This window comes from Choristoneura fumiferana, chromosome 18 (assembly GCF_025370935.1).
Source record: "Choristoneura fumiferana chromosome 18, NRCan_CFum_1, whole genome shotgun sequence".
Lineage (NCBI taxonomy): Eukaryota > Metazoa > Arthropoda > Insecta > Lepidoptera > Tortricidae > Choristoneura > Choristoneura fumiferana.
In genome coordinates, this window is record NC_133489.1 from 12,658,766 (window position 1) to 12,673,339 (window position 14,574).

General features: G+C 38.6%; 1 protein-coding gene across 2 annotated transcripts in view; it reads right to left on the reverse strand.

Annotated features, from left to right (window-relative positions):
• wry (delta and Notch-like EGF repeat containing weary) overlaps positions 1-14,574 on the reverse strand; it is a 36,921-nt gene extending 22,347 nt beyond the window's left edge. The window contains exons 1-7 of one of the 2 annotated variants that reach the window (XM_074101608.1): positions 14,474-14,571; positions 14,254-14,366; positions 13,079-13,686; positions 8,344-8,528; positions 5,397-5,569; positions 2,516-2,634; positions 972-1,125 (exon numbers count right to left, since the gene is read on the reverse strand). In XM_074101608.1, the coding sequence (XP_073957709.1) occupies positions 972-1,125; positions 2,516-2,634; positions 5,397-5,569; positions 8,344-8,528; positions 13,079-13,582 (1,135 nt within the window). In that variant the 5' untranslated portion in view covers positions 13,583-13,686; positions 14,254-14,366; positions 14,474-14,571. Of the gene's footprint in view, positions 1-971; positions 1,126-2,515; positions 2,635-5,396; positions 5,570-8,343; positions 8,529-13,078; positions 13,687-14,253 lie in introns of both variants that reach the window. The other variant, XM_074101609.1, reaches the window with a different exon arrangement.

Below are 14,574 nucleotides of genomic sequence, written 5' to 3' on the forward strand. Positions count from 1 at the left end.
AAGCAGTAAATTTACGTTACATGTCCTAAATAAATCTCCATTAAGTTGGCTAGTTGAGTAAAACTGTGTAGTAAACAAGATATATTCGAGACATGCTACGGGAAAAAATGTAGAGCTTTCGTGTTAGTACCTACAAACATTCGGTGACCAAGTTTAGCGATAACGTTACAGCTACAAATATGTTGGGGATAGGTTCGGTACATATATTAGCTCCCGCCCATATTCAGATAGCGGCTGAAATGAATATTTTATTCGAATAACTTATTCAATCCAATTGGAAGAATGATTACGTAATAACATACTCAGTATTCAAGAGAGCAGATTGCGTCACTTCGATGTTTAATTGACCGTGTACGAAAAAATATAGGCCACTCAAATTGCATAAAATGAAATGATGTAAAGCACGACTCAGCTGAATTGAAATAGAGCGCCATCGTATGCGTTTCCATAAAATATCAATTTTGGCATATCATGAGAAAATTGCACGAGCGTTACAAAAATACATCTAGGTTAGACCGCTATTTTGTATTTTGATTGTTTTCATTTTGGCAATAGTTATCAAAATCTCGCAGTAGAGTTGAATAATAATATATATTATTTGATATTCTATACGTATTATGTTTCAAATCTCTGAATAAATACTAAAACGAAAAAGTTTCACGTCAAGAGTCGAAGTTTGGATTATCTGCAATACTTTGTGTAAGCACTGAACATAAAACATAAACTTATACTTAGCAACATAAATTAGAATGGAGATGTCCGAAAAATAAATTGCCCACAGAAAATGGTAAAATCGAGGCAATAATTCACGAAGAAAAACCGCCGTTGTAAGCGTTAGATATTCCAGTTTCGGCGTAATGACGTCACCCGTACACGCAACATACTCATTAAACGCTATTTATTTACTATTTCGGTTTCCAGAATCTGTACCATTTCGAGCCACTTATTTTCCGGACAGCGTATGTGCTTACCGTAAGGACATAGGCAGTGGTAGTTCGCTCCGTTGAGAGGCTGCGTGAGGTCGACACATATGCCATTATTCAAGCAGGGTGATGGATTGCAGGCGTCGAGCTCCTCGCAGTGCGGGCCCACGTAGCCAGGGCAGCACTGGCACTCGTAGCCCTCCTACAACCACATCAATAACGCTGTCGGCGGCTTCTATTACCAATAATGACGTGTCACAGCCGCCGTTGAGGTCAGACGCATAATACTCAGGCTCCAGATGCTCGAGTACAGAAATAGGTAAATACCAGGCAATGTTTGAAAAAATCCTACTTTACATAGAGTTCGAACGTGCTATACTGTGAATTTCTGAATTGCATAACGGACACTACGGACTGTATTTTCCATTTTAAATGCAATGTATTCGTTTGTATGGCAGCAGGCTTGAAAGGCAATCGTCGTGATGTAAATTTGAACATTATGCGTTTGCATGCAAGTATAGTAAAAATTCTAACCTGGATACCAAATTTAGGAATATAAAATGTAGGTACAAATTGCTGCTATAAATTCTTACGTACCTATGCGTTTTGGAGGTGTTAAGTGTTGCAATCAAAAAATATTCTCCCATTAAAAAATATCAAATTTAAGAAAGTAATATGTAGTTATTATACTTAGTACATTTTTATACAATGCACAATTTATATTTGTTCAACTGCATCTATCTAATCAAATACATTTAAACGAGCAATTCTCGTCGGAAACTGACGGTCTCTTGTCGGATTACTGACACTTGAGGTATCCCATCTTAGGCCTCTAGGTTGGCAACGCATTTTTATGGGCGGTGGTGATCTCTTACCATCAAGAGACCCACTTGCTACGTTTTCCATCCAGTCAAATAAAAAAAAGGCTCCAACCATTTCGATGAAATTTGGTATGTGGGGGGTTTTCGGGGATGACAAATCGATCTAGCTTGGTCTTATCTCTGGGAAAACGCTTATTATCGAGTTTTAGCCCGAGCAAAGCTCGGTCGCCACGGTACTGTTCTTAAATGCCGACAATTCTACTAAGTATTATGAGAGAGTTGTCAGTTACTAGGATACATAAAAGTAGGTACTCTGTGGTTTTGAGTCGCAGGCAAACCAGAGGTCATATTGTCTAACGCGCTTTACTTATACCATGTGACAGAAAGAAAAGGTGAAAACGAATGTAATTCCTAGGTAAGGTAAAAAAGACCTGGGATCCGAATCCGACATTTCATTCCTTGCTAGTCCAGGGAATTCATTGTTATTCTACTGAATGACAATTAAAAAGTTAACAATGAAAAAAATAACGGAACAAGCAATCATGTTACCTGAAATTTAGAATTGTCAATTGCAATTATTTTTTACAATCAAACATTACAGCGGCGCTTTCTTGTCACCTTTGCTGCTGTTTAGCCCATGCACATATTATCTGAAATTCTGATCCGGCCAATCAGAGGCGAAAGTTGTTCGGCGCTGGATCGACTCTCGCCTCTGATGAACTCTCGATCAAATGGCATTTTCACATTTTTATCAGATATTAAGTTACTTACCATGGAAACGTTGGTGTAGCATACGCCTTTGCCAGAGCAATCTTGAGACTCTCCGCAGTTATCAGACTTGACAGTCACTTTGAGGCGAACACATTGTGACCCCCAGTTCTCGGAAACAACTGTAAGCATAAATGTTTATTGCAACCGTACGGTGGCTCCTTAAAGTAACTTATATCGCTTTGAGGAGTACTCGAGCGCCGGCTTTGCGGCTCTCAAGAATAGTGGAGCGTACTTTATTTGCTAGCGAACACTCAAGGAATGTGAGAAACTCTCTAGGTACCTACGTTTGAAAAAAAAAGCATTTCTCCTGGCTTCATTTCATTTCATATAGCTTTGTGCAATCACGGCGAACGAAAAATGCCTTTCAAAGCGCTTTTAATAAATGGGAATGCCGAAGATAAAACGGTATATTAATTGAAAGTTTCTGACGCGTTAAAATTTTGTCTCCTGCCGGTATAATTTACCATCTTATAATTGATTTTGTTGGTTGACAGGAGCTAAACTTTAGTTTAACAGGGTATGAGAAAGTCATTTGATTGACTCGCCCTATTTTTCTTCTCAATGGCGGTCTCGTTTATATAAAGCACGCTATAAAGTTAGGATATTAAACGGTAAAACGGTTCCCAGGAGGCTACATTCACTGTGTTGGCGACGCATGGCGCGGCGCGTCGCGTGCATGCGGGATGCCTCGCATACCCATTGTTCCGCACGGCTTAAAAGCGTCATCGCTTTTCCCCTCGATACCTTCTTCCGCCCGCATGTATATACACGAATTTCCTCTCCTCTGTTTTGAAAAGCAAGCCTTTTCTCGATCGGTAGTTTTGTGTCACGGAATAAACGAGTTTTAAAGAATCGCTGCGTGGCCTGCGTATCTCATTTATGAATAACGTTACCGTTTCGAGTTTCAGGAGCGATAAAAAATATTAAAACCAAAGTTACGATTTTATCTTAGTACCAACGATTTGTAAAGAGCTTTCAAGAAAATTAAAACGACAATGTGACCATCAAAAGCTTATTGCTACGGCGTTGTGTATAACAAGTAAAGTTGCTACGTAAAGTGCCTGCGCTGCGCTACGAAGTTTCCAGAAGCTTTAAGTTACGACATAGTTAAAGTGCTATATATATTCTATGATAACAAACCTTGTTGCTACAAAAAACGAAAAGTGGTAAGTAAGTTGAATTTGAAAAGTAAAAATAACACAAACACAAAAGAAAGAAGAGGGCGACTTGTCTAAAAATAACTTTCAACGTAAATACACTCGAAACACTCAAGACACCCTAATTGTTCAATTTCGTCAGGTACAGTGGGAGTAACAGAGTATTACTTTGTCACGCCACGTAGCCGACAGTATCACTTCAGTCATGAACCGGAATACCGATTTGACTTGGCTAAGCGCCTTAACTAATGACGTCCACGTGGTACGTGCGCGGACTGACAATCGCTGAAACTTCCCCGACTTACAACAGCCTCCGGAGCTCCTTGTTTATAGCTGTTGACGTGGACAGTCGTTCGAGTAAAGTATGTTACGTTCATGGCTGCTTATGTTTTCCGGGAAAAATTATTTTCATTTACTCCCAAATTTCGAAACAGAAAATCGAGTTATGTAACGTGTGTCAAACGGGTAGAACTTTCTTCTACCTGGGGTACATTAATTGATTGTTTTATTGTTTCCTTAGGGTTTGTTGTTTATTCTTAGAAACGACATAAATTATGTATGTTTCGTGTGCTCAGCTAACGTTATATACCTACTGCTGCAAACTTTTTCTAAATTCGGAAGTTTAAATGTTTGTTCCGGAAGCACGCCACGCCAGAAGGGCGGATGCGAGTTATGTTATATGTATAACGGGTATTACGGGTAGCGCTTTTGGGGTAACTTCACAGAGTATATTGGAAATAATAAATCGACGGCGAGGAAATACTCCTCTGAAAGTAAACTTGCAGGGCTTCTCATAATAAGGTAAGTATAGTAGCTAAATCAGATTGGAAAGTTACATTGCTGCTCATAAAACCGTGGGTTGTCTCCTTTTTTTTGAATTGCGTAAATTATCTTGACTTCATCTAAGTTAATAATTGTCCTTATCCTTGAAAAATTACACCAACAACTCCTTTATCTGGTTTAGCTACGTTCTAATGTTTGTACTTACAAGATATCACAATTCCATTTGCCGATTTTGGTGCCGATTTAAATATTAAATTAAACGATAGAAGACGTAACGCCGATGCCTATTTGTGCCTGATTTAAGAATAGGACAGTTACGGACACGGGTGAGTGTCGTAAAAGGTGTCTAAGGGAACTGATGTGAGAGTGGGCTGCAACGCTCTCTATTGCCAACTACGAACTACACTAGCAGCGTGGAAGGCAAGGGGAAAATATTTTGCCAGAAAAGCCACCAGAAAGGTTTACTGCTGATCCTCAATAAACGACCGCGATCTGATCACTCTTTCAATAAGAGTGTAGCGAGTTAGAAAGATAGAGACGTAGGTGGGCGTTTTCAAAAAAAGTGTACTTACCCTATCTTTTTTTTAATTTCGGAAGAAATATAGTTTTTCCTACTCAGAATCAAGAGCACAATCGATTCCGATAGTTAAAAAAAAAAAAACAAAAAAATTACAGTTTTGTGACGTTTTTTTCATACACTCAGTATGGGCGTCACAAAACTGACTCATAAAATTTTGTATAAAAAAAATAGTAAAAATACATAATAGATACATTTTGAAATAAAAGGTATTTTTTTTTAAACGCCCAGGTTCGCATGACGCTCTGAAGCCCGTTTCGCAAACGATATTTGTTAGTGTTTTAGTATAAAAACTTAGTTTCTTGACAAAAGAGTCTTATTGTGTGCAATGTACTGAATACAGGAGTAGTGTGCCAGTACGCACCTATCAGTAAGTTGACGCCTTCTGTGAGGTCTTTATCGTAGAGTGTGATTAGCTTGGCGCCGCGCTCGTCCAGCGGCGTGATGTCCAACAGCATGCCTTCGGACACGTCGCAGTGCACGTGCCCTTGCCGCGTCACTTGGTACACGGCGGGCTGCGGCAGCGTGCGGTGTACTCTGGGAAATTGTAATTCTTTAATCTTTATGAAAAAGTCATAGTGACATCGCATTGCTTGACAAGGGAATTCATTGTGACGCTTACTATGACAACGTTCTACGTCGGGTCAGGAATCCAATGGTTAGACTGTATACCTATTTTAGTGTCATCCACAAACACGCGTGATTTTGACAAAATTAGACATTAATGGCATTGTGATAAGAACCACGGCAAGCGTCATCGTGAATGACTTTATCTATAGATGATTTATCGAATCAGGCGCTACATTACAACTGATTACAGTCATTTTGCTCACCCGCGATCTTATGATAGCTCTACGTAAACAAATCACACAAGCCCACACTACACTGACGCGTTTCGAACTCAACCAAGGTCATCCTCAGAGCAACACAATCGTTCATCATGCTATCAGATTTAAGATGTGAGTCTGTGTGTAATATGGTGGTGGGGATAGTTAGTTTTGTGTGATTTGTGTGTATTCCTACAGTGTGAAGATGGAGGAGCTGCGTGAACATACATTTGTTAGATACAAAAACGTAGTTATCATAAGGTCGCGGGTGAGCAAAGTAATTGCTTTAGTTCCTTTATGTAGACTCAAAATGTAGCCCAAAGATCCTATAGTTTTGAGAAATAAGAAGCTCGGCTATACAGAAAACTACAGCTAAGAAGGTTTTACGGCGGTGTGACAATATTGCTCGACGCCATTAGGTATTGAGTAAAAGTTACGTTTCATATAATCAAACTCTAAGGTGCATGTAGCAGGCGCGACTATGTGATATCAATTTCAGCTAGATTTCTGCACGCGTTCTTGACAAAAAGGTGTCATCCATCAGACAGGACGGACGGACGGACAGACAAATAGATATCCCTAAATAGAAGATCCCTAGACCCCTAAAAATGCTAAGTATTTTGAACACAGTTGATCCGATTTTATCAAACATAAGATCTAAATCGATGAACAAACCTAAGCAATAATCAATGCTGAAATACCAGCTTTCTAAACATTAAACGACGCTGGAATACAGTTTTTCTGAAAGACAGACAAAGGCTCTCAACTTGTAACTCCCCGTTTTCTTTTGGAGCCGCGAGGATTAACAAATACTTTCAAAGAATTCAAACAAATACAAAAGGTTAACATAATATCTATATATTCCGTAAATCTTAGTACAAAATTATAGCCACTTTTATTCCCAACAGCAAAACCGAAGTGGAAAGTTTTCTCTCAAAATATCAAATCAGAATCTCGCATCTGTCACCGCTATGCGGATCAATCTGATCTACACGTACGGGTCGTAAAGCACAGATTTTTTTCGTATTTGCATAGATACACAGAAAGCGAGCGTTATATTATTATAGTGTAGACCTGACTCTCTGTACCTATTGTGTATAGAGTTGTTTTCAAGCACTAGCGCGCTTTCATACTTCGCACTAAGCGTCCCTAGTGCGGTTTAGCCGTAGTTTAAACAGCGGAGGTGGTATTCGCTTTCAATTATACAATGGCGTCGATATACATAATTAACGACCTCGTTATGCTAACCACTCCGTCTAAGGTATGAGGTGGATAGCGCCGTGTGCCCGTATATACATCAAACCACAATTTCATGAAGCACTTCGTACTTATCCATCCGGAAATAAGCCAGCGCATGGTATAATTAGCCCGCTAAATTCTTATTTGATCTATATTGGTCTGCGCCATTCAAAATCTGAATTAGCACAAGCAATGGTCAATATAACACTGATGTATTTAATTTAGGTTCCATTACAAAGCAATGAGGTGTGTCGATTTTTCGGGTTACCGCCTGACCCATTCGAGATTAATCAATCATGACAATGTAATTATGATGCGTGATGAAGTAAGCTATTCTGACCTTTTCCCGCGCTTAATAAGTTACCTACTCGTAGTAACTTTCATGGAGCTTTATTGAGCCTCATTAATCCTGCTAAGCATAAAAGGCTTTATCTTTCGTCCTTGTATAAGTAAATGATACATGTAGGTACTGTGTCCATTTATTTATCCCAAAATTTCTGCCGACTAAGTTTAGCATTGAGTTTGTAGTCTCACATAGAAGGATCAAATCCTCTTAGTTCCAAGTGACTGAATATCCGAGAGCGGATGAATTTTATAACTCGATTGAATAGTTTTCCTATCTATTTATTTGCACGCACATCCCTTCCGGTTTAAAATTATGAGCAGTTGTTTTCTATGTGACCAATTCGTATATCAAATAAGATAGATCCTAGATATTGCGGTATATTCATATTAGAAGAAATAGCCTTTCAATCATTTTAAAACTCAAGGTACTAATATAGTCTTATTTTATTTATTTATTTTTATTTGACTGGATGGAAAACGAGCAAGTGGGTCTCCTGATGGTAAGAGATCACCACCGCCCATAAACATCTGCAACACCAGGGGTATTGCAGATGCGTTGCCAACCTAGAGGCCTAAGATGGGATACCTCAAGTGCCAGTTATTTCACCGACTGTCTTACTCTCCACGCCGAAACACAACAGTGCAAGCGCTGCTGCTTCACGGCAGGATTAGCGAGCAAGATGGTGGTAGCAATCCGGGCGGACCTTGCACAAGGTCCTACCACCTGCAAAATACATACATGATACATACTTACATGATATTATTTTGCTTGAGGCGTACAAAATTGAGCCCCATGTATGTAACTGTACCGTTAAGCATCACGCTCTTTCAGTAAGTGCTAATAACTAAGTTAAGCGCTAGAGGTACCTATCCAAACTAAAATAAAGAAATCAGTATTACCTTTCACCGTCTGGGTGCGTCGCATTGGTGTCACGGCTGTTGTTCTTGTCAGGCTGTCCGAAGTTGTCGAGCAGAGAAGACTCAGCGATGCGGACGATAAGCATGTCCCCACTTTGGATGTCCGCTGCGCCCTCCCACGACACGACGACCGGGGGGCACTCCTCGCCGCCGCCCGCGCACGCCTCCTCCACACGAGTTAATCGTAAATAAAATATTCTTCAGACAAAGAGATTGGCTAATCAAAGAGATCCGTGGATCTACATGCAATTCGCGTAAGGATAAATACTCAGATCTGAATTGATTTAGAGTTCTTAACTATATCACTGTTCAACTAGGCACTTTCGGCATGGACGAAAACATTAATTTTGATGACTCTACGTCAACTCAAAATTATTAAACTTAGAATTACTTAGATAATATCGTTGTTTTGAAACGTTGTTATTGTCGAAGTATCTATGAAAAAATAAGGCATACCTACTCGTATTCATAACACCTTTTGCTGTACCTTTGTCTTGATGCTTGATCATACATTACATCTCTAACCGTACCCAGGAAGTGACAAAGTCACACACATTAATTATCACGTCAGCCTTTGTGAGAGCGTAAAGTAAAATGACTGCTTTATTTGCTTTAAAACATTTAGGCGTGCAGCTTCAAAGGGATTTATTTATATGATAGTAACTCTGAACCGCAGCTATGAACCCTACTCGGTGGTGGTAAAATGTTGCTTTCAATTTTAAATTTTACTTATTAGGTAAGTTTACTTTACCTTTTTTTTCATTAACTCACTTTCTATACACGGTAACAATAAAAATTTAATAATTTAACCGAGGGTAATCTTAGGTACACTTCAAATTTAGTACAGGGAAACAATTAACGTTTAAACAATTATTTCAATTTGGCAGAAGAATATGAAGCGTTTTACTAACACAATTGATCAGTACCACTACCATGAGTTTAGAGTGACCGTACTCGATAGCGACGGCGTAAATTATTTGTAGAGGCGCTGTACAATTCTCCATACAAATAATTTACGCCGTCGCTACCGAGTACGGTCACTGTAAACTCATGGTAGTGGTACAGTTGATAAAGTCGCGCTTAAATCTATATTCGACGTAACGTATACGCGTTTCAATTTTCAATATCCCTGCTGTAGGTGGATTTTATTGATCATAGAGCGGCGTCGCTGTTTTCTATCAGGTTTTCCCGGTCTTGCTTCTAGCTGAACTTCCAATTCTACTATAACCTAATCCGCAAAGTAATAATGTTGTTAATGGAACTTCACTTAGCGAACCAATGGAACATTTGTCTTCTGTCTTGTCTCGTGTTAACCACAAACGATAAATGTTTTTCGCCCTTTCCGTTATAATTACTGCTTTCCCTGTTTCAAATAATATGCGGACACATTTAAAACCATCTAAGCGAAATTAATGATTCCTGTTAGTCTGTTCAGGCTTTTACATAGAACGGATCTTTTTTGAGTCTTCTCATAACGGGATTATATACGTAGGCCCAGATGAGGGTACTATTGTGTCGATAATGACCTGTCACGTGAATTATTCGGTCCCATTCCTTTAATATCTCGGCGAAGTAGTCGCCTTATTTCTCTTAGAGCGAAAATTTCGAAATATATGTACCTACCTATTTTTCGCCACATAAGTAGATTACAAATGGAAACTGCTATCGATTTTTGCAAAAGGCAGTCCTAATTGGTTTTCGTTTGTGACGTATCTTAAAAAGTTATCTACTTCGTATGGCCGCCCAACCGGGGTCACAAAGTAAATAAAATTATGGATCAAACGCGTATCATCCTAAGTGGGGGTTAAAAGGGTTTTTATTATTGAATGATCTTGCTACCCTATTTCGCAATTTATAGACAGAAATTTAGAATAAGCGAAAATTGTATCCTTTAGATAAGTTTTTGGTAAAAATATCATTTTTAATACAAGTTTTTTGTTGACTGACTGTACTTGTATTGTCACCCAAACTACATTTGCATACCAAATTTCAAGTAGATGCCATTAACCGTTGAAGAATTCCGTCCTGTGGAGACGATCCTGGCTGGACTACCAGGATATCACTACCAGATTATTGTATTGTCACGCAATTTACATAAGTATACCAAATTTCAAGTCAATCCAACTACCGGAAATTGATGGAATTCAATTTGCAAGATTTGATTATGAAGACATAGACAGACAAACAACGGACCGGTGAAACTAAATAAAACCTTGTCAAAAGCACGACGGCACCTTCTGAAATATAATGAGCGGCAAAAAATCTGGCCCTCAATTGTATGCAAAAATAGGTAATTTTGTATGTAGAGTGGGCCAAGTTTTGTGCCGCTCAGTTTAATTCATTCTTAAGTGCTCGTGAAAGGTTCCATACATGTATATGTACCTACTTACCTAGAGAAGTATTTACTTTAATCTTCTAAAAATTAAAAGGATAAACAAACAGTCTAAATAACTAAATGGTTCAAAGTATTAAAAAAATATCCGCAATATCAACATACGTAGTATGTACCTGACTAGATGATAACTGTACCTACCTACATAAATTTTCAACGAAATCAAATATAGATATATAATACACTTTCGGATTGCGGGGGCCGCACGCTCAGGCAATAAATAGCTCTCTTAATAGTGATAAAACGTTTTTGGAATCGACTTCCGCTGCAGTGAAACTTCGTTGATTACATTTAATATCTCGATATTTGAATTTACAGTGTTCAGCAACTACAAAGAAGTACCTACCTAAGTAAAGTGATGTAAATAAACCACAGATTTTTTCATTTGAGGATAATCAATAAATCTTCTTGCAGATCGTGCAAAAGAATTTCCTTTATTTAGTTCTATGCAGAAGGTATTTATTTGCGAGTTCATTAAAAGCGGTACCCAATTAATTACCTGACAAACTAACGCAGTTTCGCGAGTCTGTTGTTGAATAGCGAGGGTAAGCTAAACTACCACCGGTATTGGGTTACAGGGAAACTAATGTAGTTTCACTAAACTTTTCATTTCCGAGTGTGATTTAAATGCATTGTTAATTTTCCTCCAGTCCCGTGTTCTAGTACCCTTGTTCGAAATAAGTTTGATAGCAGACTCGGGAAGCACGACGAGGTCAAATACATAAACCATATAAATCGTCTCGGTAAAGAAGAAAAAAGAGAAAGGGGAAAAAGCTTTTTTGCTTCATCGATTTAAGAGACTCGTTGAGCTCTGTTCATTACTTCTTTTAAGGAAAACGTCTTGTCTTTCTTATTTATTCTAGTTCAAGATTGCGGGAATGAGGAAATGTTTGCTCTCTCTAACTAAATTTTGTTACTAAAATCAATTTCAATAATGGTAAAAGCATTGTGTGGCTCTTTTGCTCGATTTGTCATTCATTATGATCTGTGAAAAGCCGGCCAAGTAAGAGTCGTACCCCGAGGGCTTCATAGGTATGCTAAAGGGCAAAAATATAAAATCACTACCTACAAAATCTCTACAATCGAACAACCTACCTGTTTAAGTTCATAAAGTACAGTCGCTGGCCGACAAATTACAAAAATAAGACCGACTTACGCATGATCGGTTTTTATTATTTCTCAATATACAGATTATTATTTATCGATATCATTTCTATTAAATCATTCTGAGCTTGAGGTTTAAATGTTATAGAGATAAAATTAAAACACGGTTTCTTGTATGGGGACCCCCATTATTTTTAATTTAAATATTTGAAAAGTTAAATTTTTTTCCCTAAAATCGACTCACGTTTGACCGATTTTAAGTAAATGTTGATAAATAAGCAGTATCCCAATTTATCATCAAAGTTTGAGGTTTGTATGGTTTAAACGTTGTAGAGACAGAACGAAAATAATACGTTTCTTGTACGAAGACCCCCTAATTTTTAGGGTTCCGGAGCCAAAATGGCAAAAACCCTTATAGTTTCGCCATGTCTGTCTGTCTGTCTGTCCGTCCGCGGCTTTGCTCAGGGACTATCAATGCTAGAAAGCTGTAATTTTGCACGGATATAATATGTAAACTATGCCGACAAAATAGTACAATAACAAGTTTAAAAAAAAAATTTTTAGGGTACCTCCCATAGACGTAAAGTGGGGGGTGATTTTTTTTGGGCGTGTCCGACACTCTTGGCCGGTTTTTATTATTTGTTGTTGTAGGGACAACAGAAAGACATACTACTTATGTATCAATTTCAGCTATCCATCTATTACGGCTTTTGAGACACAGTCCTATATAACTACACACAAAGGACAAGCGAATGGACGAACGCACGGACAGCGTAGCAATATTAGTAGGGTTCCGTTTGCCACCCTTTGAGCACGGAACCCTAAAGAAAGACCAAAACAAAAGGAACCAACTGTGCGTCTAACCTAACAAAATAAAATTACATGTTATTCTCATAAATTATTAGTGATTTCAGGGTTTTTGGATGAAAATAAGCTATAAGGATACATCCTTGGATCACGTAGACTTACATTTTCTTCCCTTTGAGGTACGGAACTCTAAAAATAGGCAATTTTCATCTCCGAAATAAAGATAAAAGCTTACGCTACCTGAATTTTTAATTCTATCTTTTGTTTTTAACACATGGCCCAACTACAGATTATCGTAATTAAAGAAGCATTTGCAATGAGATCAGCGATAAGTTAGATAGATATAAATTCTGTAACTAATTGCACTTGCTTGTGAAGCGTGTAAAGCTAGACTCAAGGTAGACAGTAACTCACCGTGACAGGTAGATTTAGTTCGTGTGTTTCATTGCCCCGCCACAGCCTCGACTCCCTCGGCAGCACGGGCAGATCACAATCTATCGCCGCTAGCCGCTCTTGCAGTCGCACTAGGGAATGCACCGCGGTACTTGAACTTGTGTTTAACTTTAGCCTCCTTGCACTTTTCACTACGCTTTTTGTGCTCACGTAGACTTCAGTCGTTGAATAGACGACAGTGGTCCGACCGGCGCTATTCGCTTTTGTTGTTCTACCGCTTTCCTTTGTAGTCGGAGATGCAGTAGTTTTTACTTCCGCCGACTCTAATGGCTTTAAAGTAGAATTTGCTGTGTGAATAGCAGCCGTCGTGTTTGTGGGGTGAGTGCTCGGCCACGTAATATTTTCAGTGGGCGCTACAGTAGATTTACATAAACAAGCACCTACTAATGATAAAATGAGAACCGCCGTTGATACACAATGTATCATGTTTGCGGGGGCACGCATATTGTGACGGAGATAATCCATATTGTTGCTATTGGCCTGATTTCCGTGTGTTTAACTTTATTTGGCTTTCGGTTACTTTGGCACTAAGTGTTACAGAGTTTTTCTTCACGAACTGTAGTGTCGCGCTGAAAATATACAATGATTAAAGAATAGCATTTTGCCTCAAAAGCTCCATTGAAATGTGATTAGTATAGGCATAATCTGATTCGAAGCAGTGGGGAGTAGGGTCCCTTTGTTCTAATGAAGGACTTTTAAATTAAAAGGTGTATTTCAGGTGTCCCCCAAATTTCAAGCACCTACTACGAGTACATAAGTGGGCGCCTCTTGCCGAAAACATCTATAATTGGACAGCTGTAGTGTCCTCGCCTCTGAAGTGGCGACCCTCTTCAGATCACAAGAGTAGGTAGAACCCGGATAAACTTTATTTACTTAGCTCATTTTCAACAATGCATTTTTGAAGTAAAACATTCCTGTTAAGATTCCTGACGCTACGACTAAGTGCTAATTCGAGTTGCCGCTTCTTTGGTAATTTTGTTTTACACAAATGGATTTAGTAAAACTGCAGCAAAAATAAAACAGTGCATTTAAATCTAAGAAGAACAGGATAAGTACAAATAACTTGTTTTTTTTTTACTTTAAGCTTAGTTTTCTACATATTCAAGTACATATATTCTTTATATAAAAATACTTACGTTAATGTCCTCTCCCGGGCTCAAGATATTCACAGCTCAGCAAATTTATAATAAGTTGATATAACAATCTCGTAGTTGACAATCAACGAAAGAAAAAATGTTGTTTTCGAATGCTGAAAGTTATGAAAGCTTTAAATGTTAAATAACAGATTTTAAACAAGCAATACAGTATAATATTCAATTGGCGTTAATTAAGTATTGTAGAGTAGTCCGGTGGCACCTAAATGATTTATTTGGAAAGGATTATGTAGTGTTTTGGCAGAGTCAAAACGCGACGCAGGGCGGGCGGCGGAGCGCGCCGCAGCCTCCGCGACACTGAGG